Source organism: Nyctereutes procyonoides, unplaced genomic scaffold, assembly GCF_905146905.1.
Source record: "Nyctereutes procyonoides isolate TBG_1078 unplaced genomic scaffold, NYPRO_anot_genome, whole genome shotgun sequence".
Taxonomy (NCBI): domain Eukaryota; kingdom Metazoa; phylum Chordata; class Mammalia; order Carnivora; family Canidae; genus Nyctereutes; species Nyctereutes procyonoides.
In genome coordinates, this window is record NW_026575137.1 from 13,434,575 (window position 1) to 13,449,951 (window position 15,377).

Below are 15,377 nucleotides of genomic sequence, written 5' to 3' on the forward strand. Positions count from 1 at the left end.
TGAGTTTGAGCCCTGTGCTGGGCTCCATGCTGAACATGGAGCCTACTTTCAAAAAAAAAAATAGAATTTTATGGGAAGCACTCCAGATTTATATTCCCAACTGCCTCCAGGATGCCTGCAGGGGATATCTCATAGGCATATAAAAGTCAACATGTCTAAAACTGAACTCATGATCCTATCCCTCAAATCCACTCCTACTGAACTGTATCACTGTTTTGGGGTGGCAAGTTGGGGTTCTCAGGGCCATCTCTGACTCTTCAGTTCTTTAACTCTCCAAATCCATTTAGCTAACTTGTTCCACTGGTTCAACCTCCCAAATAGTTCTTGGATTTGCCCTCTCCTCCTCCTCACCAGTCCCATCAGCATTCAAGCCCTCATCCTCTTTCCCTGGATTAGCACAGAAATCTCTTCCTTCCCATTTCTCCCAGGCCCCCAAAACACACGACCTGTTCTGTTAGCCCTCCACTCAGCTCTGTCATTACAGGTATATTTCTAGTTGAGGCATGGGTCATGTTCCAATCATCTGAAATCTCTGGTATGTGTCTACAACTCATTTAGTTGCCTGAATGTTTGCTGAAGGAACTGTCAGCACCAATGACATTACCAGTAACACTAGATCAAACCACTAATGTGCTGGTTTGGGGGAAGTCGTGAGAATAAAGACAAAGCAAGATTTCCAGCTGGATGCCTGAATGTGTCATTGAACTGACTGAGGATTCTTATTAGCTGATTGCAGGTCTGTCATCAATCCTTGGATTGTATATATTAATCACACATATAGTAAATTTATAAAATATGAAATAGAACTGGTAGCAAAATACATAGTATTGCTCTGACTTTACTGCAAGCAGGTACATTTTTATTTTCTTACCACATCATCTTACCATTCAACATTCAGTTGAATGTTTCATTTTATAAAGCACTTTTTAGTATTATGGTTGGTTCCTCATGATGTGGTAAGCCTGGGAATGTTCTGAGAAACATAAATATCCTTTATTCTTCGTACAGTTTTGTGTACCATTGACAACAGAATTAGAGTAACAAAAATTACACTGTCTCAGAGCTGAATAAAAAAAGATTGTTCCTTTTCTCATATTTATGTGGCATATATGTGATACAGCAGTCTGTTTTGTATGAATCAAAGGGTCTGGAACTCCAGACATGTGACCATTTTTACTGTGTAATAACAATAAGGCAGTTCATGTCTCCCTTTTAGAAACTGGGGAAAATTCGTTGAGGCCTTATAATATAGTTGGATACAGGGAATACAGTAGTATTTGTCACATGAATTTTCACATTCAATAGAATAATTATTTTGCTCAGGGGCAAAGTAAATGCTTCCTTAGGCTCCAAAGTCTTGGGTACTGAGTAATCTTGGTTTGGAAGATGACACAGATACAGTGTTGTGAATGTCAGGCCTTTCTCACGAAAGCCATTTGTTTTCAGCTCATTTCTCTGTCTGTATCTTTGTTCATTTATCCATTTATCTTCCTACACAGCCATCCAGCAAATACTGAATGTCATTGGAGATGCAGTGGTCAGCAAAGTAGACAGGATCCATGTCCTCGGGACACCTGGGTGGCTCAACGGTTGGGTGCCTGCCTTCGGCTCAGGTCGTGATCCCAGGGTTCAGGATCGAGTCCCTCATCAGGCTCCCTGTATGGAGCCTGCTTCTCCCTCTGCCTGTGTCTCTGCCTCTCTCTTTCTCAGTCTGTGTCTCTCATGAATAAATAAATAAATCTAAAAAAAAAAGGATCCATGTCCTCATGGAGAGTAATAAAGGTATTTAATATCTAAAAGTTGGATTTCTAAGATTTCTTAGCCATTTGCCTAGATACAAAATTTAATTGTATTTCTTTTACTTGTGGTTCATTCATTAGTCCACAAGCATTTATTAAACATTGCTACATCAGGGCCTATGCTGGTCCTACAGAGATTATGAAAACATGGGCCCAGTGCTGGCTCTTAGGCAGCTTAAGTGATGGGATGGAGGGATAAGTAGGTATGATAATGATACTATATGGAAAGTGCAATGATGGGAATCTATGTCTGGCCATTCAGAGGACACATCCCCGATGAACTTTTTTTTAAAAGATTATTTATTTATTTACTTATTTATTCATGAGAGACACAGAGAGAGAGGCAGAGACATAGGCAGAGGGAGAAGCAGGCTCCCTGCCGGGAGCACGAAGGGGGACTCCATTCCAGGACCCCAAGATCACAGCCTGAGCCGAAGTCAGATGCTCAACCACTGAGTCACCACCCTCTAATGAACTTTATTCTGCAAGTGATGGGAATCCATTGCATTCTGGATTGATGGTGCCAGCAAATGGGATGGGGGGAGTGATCTGAGGGGCTAAACCTGGGTCAAAGACCTGTTAAAGGGATGCTGCAATCATCCAGGCAGGAGATGATGAATGCTGTGGGGCAGTGGGGAGAGGATGGAAATGAAGACACATTCAAGAACTATTTGGAAGTCTCAATTGGCAGAGGGATGGTGTGGGTTGAAAGACAATGAAAATTCAAGGAATCCCAGGTTTCTAGCATTGGTGTTTGGACGATAGATGGTAGCGCCAATTGGATAGAAAATACAGGGGAATAGTATTTGGTAATGCTGAACTTGACGTACGTGTGTGACATCAGGAACGCCTGATGGAGTTTGAAGAGGCAGTCTTGGGCTGAAGGCAGGAATTCAGGAGCCTTTAGCATATGAGTATTTACTGAACAGAGTGTGATGCCACTGACAAATACTAGAAACACCATACAAGACAGACCTGCAAAAGTCATCCCTGTGTTTACTCTGAGAGTATTGGTAATGAATATTGATGTTTTCCAATGGGTCCTGTTAGAGAGATACTTCTTACCTAGGTACTAAGAATGGTTAGGTTTCTTCTGAGCAACTGAGTATGCTTTTATCTTTTTCCACCCCCAAAGTTTAAAATTTTTTATTTCATTATTATAACATAGTTAAATATAATGTATTCATTTTTTAAAGTTTACAGTTTAGTGGTTTGTAATATATTCATAGAGCTATGCAATCATTACCATAATCAAATTTAGAACATTGCTGTAACCCCTAAAAGAAACCTTATACCCATTATTTCTTTCCTTTTTATTGTTGAACCATCTGCCCTGGCATGGATATACCATACTTTATAGTCCAACACTGTCCAATAGATTTACAATGAGAACCACAAATGTGAGCCCATAGCTGATGTAATGTTAAATTTTCTAGTTGTATTTCTAAAAAGTAAAGAGGAACAGGTAAAATTAATTATAATAGGATATTTCAACCCAGTATATCTAAAACATTATCATTTCAGTATGTAATAAACATTAAAAATCATGAATGAGGTATTCCACATTTTGTTTTATACTAAGTCTTTGAAATACAATGTGTATTTTATGGTCAGGACTCATCTCAATGTGGACTAGCTTCATTTCAAGCACTAGTGGCTACCACATTGAATAGCATAGATGGTGTAAACTGTCTGGTTTCCTTCTTCACTTTTGCTTCTAGGAAGCATTGAACCAAATGCAATGTAAACATGTTTTCTCTTAATATGATTCATGGCTCCAGATTGCTGGTCTACTTTTGTTTTTTCTTCATTTTATCTTTTAAAATTTTTTATTTATGCTACTTTGTTATACTTTATGACCCCTCCTTTGTAAATTGCTTTAATTGAAGGTGGAAACTACTGAAGGTCTTGAGAAGAGAACCAATGACAAAAAGAAGATAGATGCTTCAGTTGAGGCAAACAGCTAGCGAACTGATTTGAGGAACTGAGTACAAGCCTGTCCCTTTAGATGCAGCTGCTAACCCCTCTACCCACCTTTCTCTGGTCCCTTTGGCCCAACAGTCAACCTCAGCAAGCCACCATAGATAAAACTTCTTCTGGATAATACCAAATAATAGAAATGGGTGTAGCTGAGTGTGACTGGTAGATAGAGGCACCAGGAAACAGGCCAGATATTACTTGGAATTAACTTATCTAGAAAATATTCAATGACTTAGTAAAACAAAAAATAAAAACCAAACAGACCACATGATTCTGGACCTCTTAAATTGCAGGATACAGAAAGCAAGCAAGACAGAGGATCCTTGATGCATTCCCATCACATGCTTTCATGTAATGAAATTTCTAAGCCACTGAAAGGCATACCGTATGTTCTTTCTCATCTCTCTGCCTTCCCACATGTTCTGACCTCCCTATTGCTCCCCTCTCCCTTTCTTGCCTTCCCAAACTTTTAGGCCCAGTTCAAATATCCCTGAAGTGAAGGTTTCCTCAATTCCTGCTGCCACAGGGCTTTGTTGGCACCCTTCTTCTTGTACTCACCATACTCATGTACCTGTGCCCTGCACCAGACAATACACACCAGCTCTTGCCTAGGAACCATGTTGCCTTCATTTTTGTGTTTCCACATTTAGCTTGTGTTGGTGTGGTGCTCAAAGAGTGTTTGTGAGTAAAGAAAATGCAAGTAGCTAGAGCTCACTAGCTGCTGGGCTGCGTGCTTTACGTGTTTCTCACCCACTTTTCACCACCCTGAAGTTGTTCCTTGATAAAGAGGGTGGGACTTAGGCAAGGTCAAATAACTCACCCAAGGTCATGTAGCACGCTAGTGGCAGAGCTTCAAAGATACCTACCTTTGAGGAGTACCAGTCTGTAAAAGAGAGAAGTTTTGTGTCTTTTTGTAACGGTCTCACATACTGAAGCACTGAGTTTTCTTCACATTAGACAGAGCAGGGATAGGCCTTTTCTACCAGAAGAAGCTATTTCTTCCTTTCAGGCAAGTTTGAAATGGTTACTATAGATAAATATTGTATATATTTGTTTGTTTGTTAAAGATTTTATTTATTCATGAGACACACACACACACACACACACACACACACACAGAGGCAGAGACACAGGCAGAGGGAGAAGCAGGCTCCATGCAGGGAGCCTGACGTGGGACTCGATCCCAGGTCTCCAGGATCAGGCCCTGGGCTGAAGGCAGCGCTAAACTGCTGAGCCACTGGGGCTGCCCATATTGTACATATTTGTATACATTATATATGTTTGCTGTCATTGTTTTGGATACATGTCAGGGGACTGGGCAAGACAACAAGAGTCATTGAACTAAAAAACTAGCAATCCATTCAACCTGTGTGAAATTTTTGCATTAAGGACTTTAAAAACATCGTGTTTGGGCTTCTGTGATTGCCTGCCACACTCAAGATTCTGAATCACACCCCAAATCACTACTTCGCATTAAAGCAATTAATTTACTCTATAAATTGAAAATCCTCACTGAAACGTGTTAAGGGCCAGATTCATTAGTCTATTAATATCAGGTAGCATTTCCAAAGTCTGCATTCTAAGCATTTAAACTGATTTATAGTCATCTGCTGGTATGCTTTAAAAAAACAACAGAAACCTTCTATATATTTCATGAAAGTCAACAGAAAATGAATTCATGAATTTGCACGTGGATTCATTAATAATGGAATGGTTCTACATTGTCAGATTTCTCAGTGTATCTTGTTTTTAACATCAGAGACTTTAGTTCCAACTGCTATTATGTCTTCTCATTTGAATATTTTTGCTCAGAATATTTTCTTTTTAAATAGGAAGGAAAGCTGTCGTGGAGTAAATGGAGAAGCTGAAGAAGTGCACAGCTGCAGGACCACCCCCTCCCACACGCTCTGTACACACTGGAACATTAGGAAGAGAATATTGAAAAACTGAGAACTTTAGTATCAGGTGTTATTTAGCTTCCACTCAACTAATCACAGTTCCCCTTGGAAAATTCTATACGAATGTTAAAGACAACTAGTTGCTTGGCTTAAACGTGGACAGGCACTGAATTTTCTTCTAGAAAAACTTAAGAATGTGTTAGCTTTGAGTGCTCTCTCATAAAATAGAATAGACTTGTTTCCCTATTGAGGAAATGTGGGATATGATACTTTGTAATTTTTGGTTACAGCTGTCATTTTTAACAGGTGAAATCTATTTCCCTTTGCTCTTTTTTTTTTTTGTTCATATCCTTCTCTTTTCTTTTTGAATACGAAGTGGCTTATGAATAGAAGAATAAAAATGGAAAAGTACTGAGAGGTAGGTAAGTTTCTTTAGAAATTCTGATCCGTGGGCTGAACCAGGGCTGGAAGGAATGGTGCTTGCCTGGTCATCCTAAAGCAGTTTTTGTGTAAATGTGACTTGTACAGGTTGCTGAGGGCAGGATGTGCAGGGGCCAAGGGCATTATGGTGTTCTCTAGCTTGTCTCCTTCCCAAAGAGGAAGGACAGGGATTCAGTCTCCAGGAATCTCAAACCCTAGGGATCCTTTGCTTTCCCCAGGTGGTAATACCCATATGTGGAAGATTCCAGCAGAGTTCTAGGTGCAGGACCTCAAAAACAAACCCCTTTGACAACCCAGTACCATATTAGACACCCATAAGACTACTATGAGAAGATATAAAAATTATGGGAACCAGATCCTTCTACATAAGGTGGAAGGATGAGAACCTCCATAGATTTTTTTTTTTTTTAAAGATCCCATCCATTTACATGGAGAGAGGCAGAGACATAGGCAGAGGGAGAAGCTGGCTCCCTGTAGGGAGCCCGAGGGGGAACTTGATCCCTGGACCAGGATCACTCCCTGAGCCAAAGGCAGATGCTCAACTGCTGAGCCACCCAGGCATCTCTTCTTTTTCTTCTTAAAAATCTTTTCAGTTTTTATAAATATAGGATCGTGGAAATGGAAGTATACAGATCATAGAATCCCATAAGGCTATTAACTGTCAATATGATTTTGAGCTTCCTGGGACCAAAGCATGTTGGGAAACCATCAGTTGCATGACTCCTATTTGGAAGGACCAAGAATGCTAAAACTTTTGTGAAACAAAACATTAAGGGCATAAATCTAAAATTTCCAGATGGGTCTTCATAAATGTGGCCATAGATGTTGCCCTTAACAATATCTCTAAAATAGAAAAAGTCTTCAAGGGGCAAGGGAAATGTTTAGCTTATGACTTACTTTGTTTTAGGTAGAAATGAAGTATTTTTAACAATTGAATATTATTCTCTTCAGTGCAAATCACTACCTGAGAGTAGGCCAGGCCCATAAAGGAACACACGTCCAGGATCTAGGAGACTCTAATGCACTTCAGAAGTCACAATAAATTTTCTTCATTCTTGTAAAAGGAACGCACTGAACCAGAAAGGATTAAAAGTATTTTTTAAGCTAATGTCTATGTGCCATATGCCAAGAACTTTGTTAAATATTTTACATGTACTAGAACATTTGATCTTTACAACTGCTGTGTTATTACAGATGAAGACATTGAAACACGGATTAGTTGCATGGTTATTCTTGCCCAGGACAACAAAAGTAAAAAAGAAGAGTTGGGGTTTGAACCCAGGTAATTGAGTTTCTGAGGCTATGTACCTTCCACTATGCTGATTAATGTTTCTCCAAAGGACTCATGCATTATCCAAGCCAGACTAGAATATGTCTCAGTTTATAAGAAACATAGATTTTCAAGGCACAAGAACTCCAAATATAACAATGAGGGAAAACAAATCTTTGTACAACTCATCTTGGAAACTTAATGCACTCTGCTTTTTTTCACCCTACAGATAAAAAGGATGCCATTTCAGAAAATATAGGTCCCATGAAATGGAGAAACATCAGCTAACAATGGTCTTCTAAGTTTTAAGTGAAAAGATCAGCAAGCAGGCTTAGCAACCCCATCCAACGTTCTAAAGTCAGACCTCCTGTGTTTATTAGGCAATATGGTCCAGTGGAAAAAGCAAAGGTTTTGGAGACAGATGCTGGTATTGACTAGCTTTGTGACCTCATTTAATCTCTCCTATCCTTTCTTTCTGAGAAAAAGACCGCATCTTATTATGAAGGTTTGAGATAATGTATCAAAAGTGGCTTAGTAGATGCTCAAAAAGTAATTGATACTAGTATTATTGTTGTTACCATGATTACCTGGATATAATGAGAAAGATTAGCCTTTATGGCTAATGATGACAATTTTGTTGTTTGAGCTAATAGTATTCAATGAAACTTTATTTACTACTAATTTCATCTAACATCCCGGAAGGCATGTAGGGAAACAAGACGATAAACACCAAGTCTCTGCTCCCAGAAACATTATAATCCAATAATAAATCACATAATTATAATACAGTTTGAAAGAAGTCTGGTTTGGTGGAAGAATGGCTTCAAATAAAGCAATAACATGAGTTGGGGCATGATGCAGGTCTTGACTGCCAGGAGGCGGAGTTCATTCATAACTTGGTAGGCAAAGTTCTTCAGGTAGAGGAACGACCCCTAAAATCAGAATTTTAAGAGCTTAATCAAGTGAAAAAAAAAAGTTTGGCATGGAGTCTGGCTACTGATAAGATCCAGTGTGAGAAGAACGTGGGCTTGAAGTTGGTTTTCCGATTGGTGGAAGAATCCAGCCAGTCATTTGCTTTCTCTCTAGGGGTCTTTCCACACCTCAGGGAAATGGTTGGTTGAGGTTCAAGTATTTTGTGTGGACATGGAACAGGGAGAAGCTGACAGACTCCCTGAAGGATAAGCCACCATTCAGTGGCACCAGACTACCCGACTAAGATATATATCCTTGAGACCACATCTCATCAAATTGCTCAAAAAGCAAAGAAAAATAGTTCTCTCTTTAGATCCCCAATTCTTGGGCTTTGTTGGGACCAAAAAAAGTATCTCATACTCCAATAGCATTTTGATGAAACACCTAATGCCTATGCCTGATAATAATTTAGTAGTGCAATGTAACTCCAATTATTTATTTTTATTTTTTAAAGATTTATTTATTTATTATTTGTGATATATATATATATATATAGAGAGAGAGAGAGAGACAGAGACACAGGAGGAGGGAGAAGCAGGCTCCATGCTGGGCCAATTATTTTTTAAAAAAATGATGTTCTATTTAGAGTGTTATATCATTAGTATTTTCAGGATTTGTTTTAATAATTAATCTTTAACATACAGGATAGGAAACAAAGATAGCACTCCTATTGAATGCTATTGTGTCAGTAATTTGAAAAGATTTCCTTTTTTTTTATTTTTTTTTTGAAAAGATTTCCTGTGACTAAGTCAAAAACATCTAATTAATGTATTATATAATTTCTGCTAGAGAAGCTAGATATCCTTCAGTGAGTAGAGTGATTTTTAAACCTTGGGGATGTGATTCCGTAAATAAGCAGAGGAAAGAAGTACAAAAGCACGTAATGTATGTAAGATGTTTAGCATCTGACAAATAATAAGTGTCCCACATAGTAGACATTATTTTGAAATCCATTTAAATAAAAACATTTTCTTCTCCAATTTCTATTGGCTAAATTAGCTCATATTTTTAACATTAAAGTATTTCTGCTAAAATAAGCTAAGTGTATTGTAAGTCTGTAAAATGAGTCATCTAAATCAAAGAAAAAACCTCATCTACAGACTACATATAATGATGCTGGCTTTTCAGCAAGACAAAATCCTCACTCATTAGCTACAATTACATTTACAATTCTGCATTTATGAAAGGACGGGGGTGTGCAGAAAGTACACTTACCTATTTTTGGAATGTTCTCAGAAGCCAAGGTTAAGATAATAAGAGGCTTCTTCTTAAACTCATTAAAATAACTAGAAAACTCTTTCCTTAGCATCATGACTAATCAAGGCTTACCTAGACTCGAAGGATTCTTTCATGGCTTTTGGTTCTTCAAAACTTGCCATGAGTTCTTTTTTTTTTTTTTCTTATTGGTAGGGGGCAGAGACAGAAAAGAGTGGAAGAGTTTTGCAACAGATTATCCTAAAATATTCTGGAGTTTCCTGAGGCTCTAAAATAAAAATATGCTCACTTTTCTTAATTCTCTTAAATATACATGTGTTTGTGTATAAAGAATAAAAATAACAAGAGTTTAAAATGTATTTATATACAAATTACAATGTGATTGGAACAGTCAATGTTTACTATTAAAAGGAGGATTCTTGTTGAGACTGAATTAGTAAGAATGGTTAACAGGCCTCACTGAATTATTTTGCATAAATTCTCTAATTTAGCAAACTGGAGAGAAATCATCTTGATAGGTTTCTTGACATTTCATGTAGGTGGTTTTACTTGGGTGATATCAAGTCAGTCATTGGATTTCATCAAATTAGGCAAGGTATTAGACAGGTTACCGAAAAGACGAACACTTTACAAAGGGGAAGGAAAGGGTAGAGTGCTTGAGTTGACTGACTCAGTATGCTGACCCAAGTAGACTCCATAAGGATGTAGCACAAGCATATGCTGTACAGTCTTCATTGTTAATGACCTTTAGAGACTTTTCAATACTCACCATTACACTTTAACAATCTTATAATTCATATCCAGCCACGCAATTTACTATTCATAAGAACTCAGCAGGGCAGGGATATATATTACTCCAAGGCATGGCCTGGGGTGCAACTGCCATTTTAAGATAGAACTGAAGCTTCCAGAGATGCTCTACCCCCTGTGGCAGTCATTAATGAACCCACTGGCATCTCCCTTCTCTCCCCTCCGGGCACACAGGTAAGGATGCCTTTCCTCACTCCCTTGAAATTAGGGAGTTAGTGGCCACGTGACTAGTTCTGAATACTGGTTGTGGCCACCCTGACATGTGTCACAATGTCAGCACTCCTCCCCTTGCTGTCGTGACCACCAGTGTCGCAGATGGTGGAGGTCCTGGGGGTGAGTGACAGAAGCAGGGTGTCTTGCCAATGTGGGAGGGGCATGGAGCACCAGTGAGGAATCCACACTGAGCCCCTGAGGCTCCCAGTTGTTATGGCTACATCAGCCAGGCTGCCCTCACGAACAGACCTTCCGTACCAGGAAAAGAGAGAATCCAGGTGGTGAGTTTTTAAATCTTTTTTTTTTTATTTTTATTTTTTTTATTTTTATTTACTTAGGATAGTCACAGAAAGAGAGAGAGAGGCAGAGACACAGGCAGAGGGAGAAGCAGGCTCCATGCACCGGGAGCCTGACGTGGGATTCGATCCCGGGTCTCCAGGATCGCGCCCTGGGCCAAAGGCAGGCGCCAAACTGCTGCACCACCCAGGGATCCCGGTGGTGAGTTTTTAAAAGACATAGAGATGATATGTGCTGGGTGGCACAGTAAAATTTATTTTTCTTTATGATTTACACATAGTAATTAAACACACAAAAGAACAAACACTGTCAAGATGGCCATATGTAGCTTAGGAACTGACTGGTCCCAGTTCAATCACACAAATGTTCATTCAGCTTAAAAATGAGTTTCTTTTTAACATTTTTTTAATAGTCCCCAAGGCTTGCACAGTTCAGTACAAATGTTTTTGCTATTTTGTTATTGTCAGGCACATGATGTTTATCAATTCCCAGGAAATGAATGAAATCAACAAAAAAGTCCTGTGACGATTGAGCACAAATTTTACAGAAATAGATTTGATGACAGTTTGATAGTTCAGCTAACAGATCTATAAATGAAACATGAAACAATATTAACAAATTACATTTGTCTTAAGGATTTATTTCTTCTAAAATATTTACCATACTTCTTTGTGCAAGGGTTTCACTGACTTCTTTGGTTTTAAACATTATAGCCCTGTGTGTCCTAAATATATATAGTTCTATTTGTACCAAACATCGAGAATAAAAACATTAAACAAAATTTCAGAAGGTAAAAATGGAATTATTGCTTCAGTATAAAAAAGTGTCTGGGCCCATCTGGGTACTATTGCTATTATTGCTTTGCTTCTATTGGAAAACTATCCTGGAAATCAAGGAATGTATCCCATCACTACCTGCTGAAAGTATAATTTGGTTGTATATTATCATCTATTAATACGCCCCTCCCTTCACTAAAGCTATCCTAATCTTGTCCTTAAAAACAAAACAAAGTGAAACAGCATAAATAAATAAGCTTACCTGGGGATACAATAAATAAGCTACTAGAAATAAGAATAAAGAAGATTATAACACAAAGCTCTTCAGTGCTGTACAATTAAACAATAGCTTCAGATTTTCAAGGTCTCTAAACACAGCGTTGATTGTAGAATAGTTTTAGCGCTGATGAGCACCTGACAGATCTAGAGAGGAAGACATTTCTGTTGTTTTCACTATTTAAAGAATGAAAACCTAGAGGCTACAGTTGTAAATTCTGCCTTTTGGGAATTTACTAGGTATGTACCATCAACGGTTCTGGACTGCTGCCTAGTTGTAGAGCACAAATCTTAGGGATTTAAAAAAAAGACAGTAAGAATATTCCTTCAATTCTTAGTGGTTTCCTGGTCTCCAGAATAGTTAAACAAACAGAAAAAAAAATGAGACTCAAAAGTTTTGCTGCCTTCTTTTCTTCGCATCCATCGCATCCAGAATGGGTTGTCTTTTTGCAGTGTATCTTTGACGAAGCTCTTCTATTTCTCGTTCCATCATGGGGTCCAGTGCTTTTAACCGCATCTGCAGTTCTTCTAAACTGAGATTTTTTAACTAGAAACAGAAAAAAAAAAAAGAAGATATTAACACAAAATTATCTACAATAGGATAAAATCTAATGGGCTTTAGCATGAATATTTCAGCAAAGTCTTTACATCATCTTTGAAATGTAGTTCAACAATTAAAATAGGAATACTTTCTCTGAAGAACCAAGATACCACACCTTGTAAGAACCTTAAGTAATCTTGCAACAAAAACAATAAAAAACTCTGCTTTTAGGAAAGAGCAGAGAGAAAAATAAGCTGATGAAAAGTATTTGTTTTTTTAAAAAAGGCAGAAAGACAAATCCACCAGTGCCAACACACAGACATTCAGGATACGTTCCGAACATATCTACTCCAATCTCTATCCTTTCCAGCTCTGGAGCACCACCATAATTGTGAGTACTTGCAGAGATCACCCAAAATGTGACAAGATTGAATACAGGTTAAATTAAGCATTCTATCTTGCATTTCACCAAGTGTTTAAATTTTAAGTACCTGGTTAATCAGAAAATTAAATTATCTAGAATACTTTTGTCCCAAACATTTTGATATAATAAGGTTTTTAATTTATGAATCAAAATCCTGAACCTGATGTAAACAATGCTGTGTACATTCTGACATAAGCTTGGCTAATTTGAAGATATAGTGCCTATCAATTTTTCACTATGTATATTCTAGTTTGACAACAATGGTAAGATTTGACTAAATGGTATAGGTTGACCATAATGATTTAGTTAAATTATACTGCCTTCTGGAGACAAGACCAGCACATCCCTTACTGGTTTTCTGTGTAACAGCAGGAAAGAAGCCTCATATATATGCAGGATGAGATCCATTCCACATAATGGGATTGGTGGCATCCTGAACTTTAGTGTAATTATTTGTATGTCACAACAGCAAGATATGGATTATCTCTTGAGAAACATATTTTAAGATATCCTGAAATATATAACCTAACACTTGGGCTTTTATCTTATTAACCTTAAAAAAAACCCTAAAACTCTTGTCTCCTTCAGAAACGGGCTATTAAAGCAATGGTGGCAGGTAGGTGGTTTTAAAAGGTCTGTTAGACGATAGTGATTTACAGAATGCTACTACATACTCAGCATCTTGGTAGGTATACTCTAAGGAAAGCAAAGAAGCACTAAACTACTTCCTTGCCTTAAGAAACTTACAAATTAGTCAGAAGGGTAAAGATCAGGAACTAGAAACACTTAGGACCTGACACAAGACCTTACTGGATGTGGGACAGATTACAACGAGAGGTTCTCAGGCCCACAAATAAGCTTCGCAGGTGCAAAATTCTGCACGTTCATGCGTACATTTTCCTGGGGAGAGTATCTATTATTCTTTGTGTGTGTGTGTGTGTTTAAACAGATTCCCAACAAAAAAAAAAGAGAAGCCTCATTATAAATTCAATGGAGAGCAGATTCCCTTTAGGGAGCAGGGACTGTGTTGGTCCTTGAAAAGGGCGGTGTCTCAGAGCAATGAGCAAGGCTCAAGGAGGAAGCCTCGCCATTGTGAAGAAGGACTAAGGTCACTGCAGAACTGGGGACTGATGGGGTCCCAAGCCAGGCAAAGCAGGGTTTGGACTTCAGGGAGTCACGATCTGCTCTAGAGCAGAAGATTCTATGAGAGTAATTCAGACTTGGTTTTAATATGCTAAAAAATTTTGTTTTACAAAGAGAACTGTTTTTGTTATTTTATGAGTCAAGTCACTAAATGCTCTCATTACTTTATAGTCAACATGTCAATTTTAACAAAAAAAGTTATTTTTCAGCTTGATCCTCCATTTTACTCACCTTATCTGGCCCTAAGTTACTCTTGGTTCTAAAAATCAAATTTATTCACAACTGAAAAAGATTTGTTGCCACTGAGGATACTGATAAGAATGAGTCACAGGCTCTGAAGGAAATTCAAAAGAGGATTTCCAAAAATATAGGCATGACGGTGTTACGGGAAAATGTAAATGGGCTCCCAGGATGAGAACTCTGAAGGTGAGCACCACTTGCCTTGGTATATGAAAAGTTCTGGCATATATACAAAATATGCCTTATGAAAAGAAGCTAGCTTACTGTATCATACCATCATATGCATTTATATACAATGCATTGTACTGCATATTATATTCCTTCTTCATTAATTTTTAATCCAAATATTAATCATGCATCTGTTAGATGGTCAAGGATGTTCAAGTCTCTGGGGGGATAAAGAATAAGCCAACAGGGGATCTCAGGACTTTCTAAACTGTATGTACAGGTGATGGTGAGATGAAGGGCCAATACAGACCACACACAGCTATATTTTCCCAGGAAAGACACACTTGGGTGCTATCTACATAAGATCCAATTTCACTTTGTCTCTTTTTCAGCCCATGTTAATCTTCCCATCTCTGAATTTCTACATAACATTAATAATTTAAACAATATAATTTAGTATTTGATTCTAGTCATTTATTATTTCATAATTCATTTTTATGCATGAGTTTCATGTCTCCATGCTAGACATTCCAAGAATTATTTAAACTTTAGAGACTGTACACACACTTAGAAACTATAAAACTGTACTGCTACATATCATGGCATAAAGATAGGTAAGCAGAAATACAGAAAAAAAAAGACTCAAAGGAATGGGTTACTCAATAATTAGGAGAAAGAACATCAAACAAAGCAAACAGTTTTGCATTAAGATATTCCTGTAGATATCTTATGCTACCTAACTGGGGCAAATTATCAACAGTTTAGAAATATTATATTATAGTAGTGGACTGAATTCAGAGAAGACAAGTTTTACTCCTGTAATCAACTGTAATATTTTCAATATGTAAAATTTGTGACAAACAGATCTGTGATATTGGAGAACCATTAGTAGTATTGTTAGTGAATTAGGTGTT

At 37.8% G+C, this 15,377-nt stretch overlaps 1 protein-coding gene across 2 annotated transcripts in view; it reads right to left on the reverse strand.

The window, feature by feature from the left end:
* Positions 1–11,130: 11,130 nt before the first annotated feature.
* Positions 11,131–15,377, reverse strand: part of STK3 (serine/threonine kinase 3) — a 271,227-nt gene continuing 266,980 nt past the window's right edge. Inside the window, exon 11 of one of the 2 annotated variants that reach the window (XM_055303436.1) lies at positions 11,131–12,494. In XM_055303436.1, coding sequence (XP_055159411.1) covers positions 12,336–12,494 — 159 coding nt within the window. In that variant the 3' untranslated portion in view covers positions 11,131–12,335. The remainder of the gene's footprint in view (positions 12,495–15,377) is intronic. The other variant, XM_055303437.1, reaches the window with a different exon arrangement.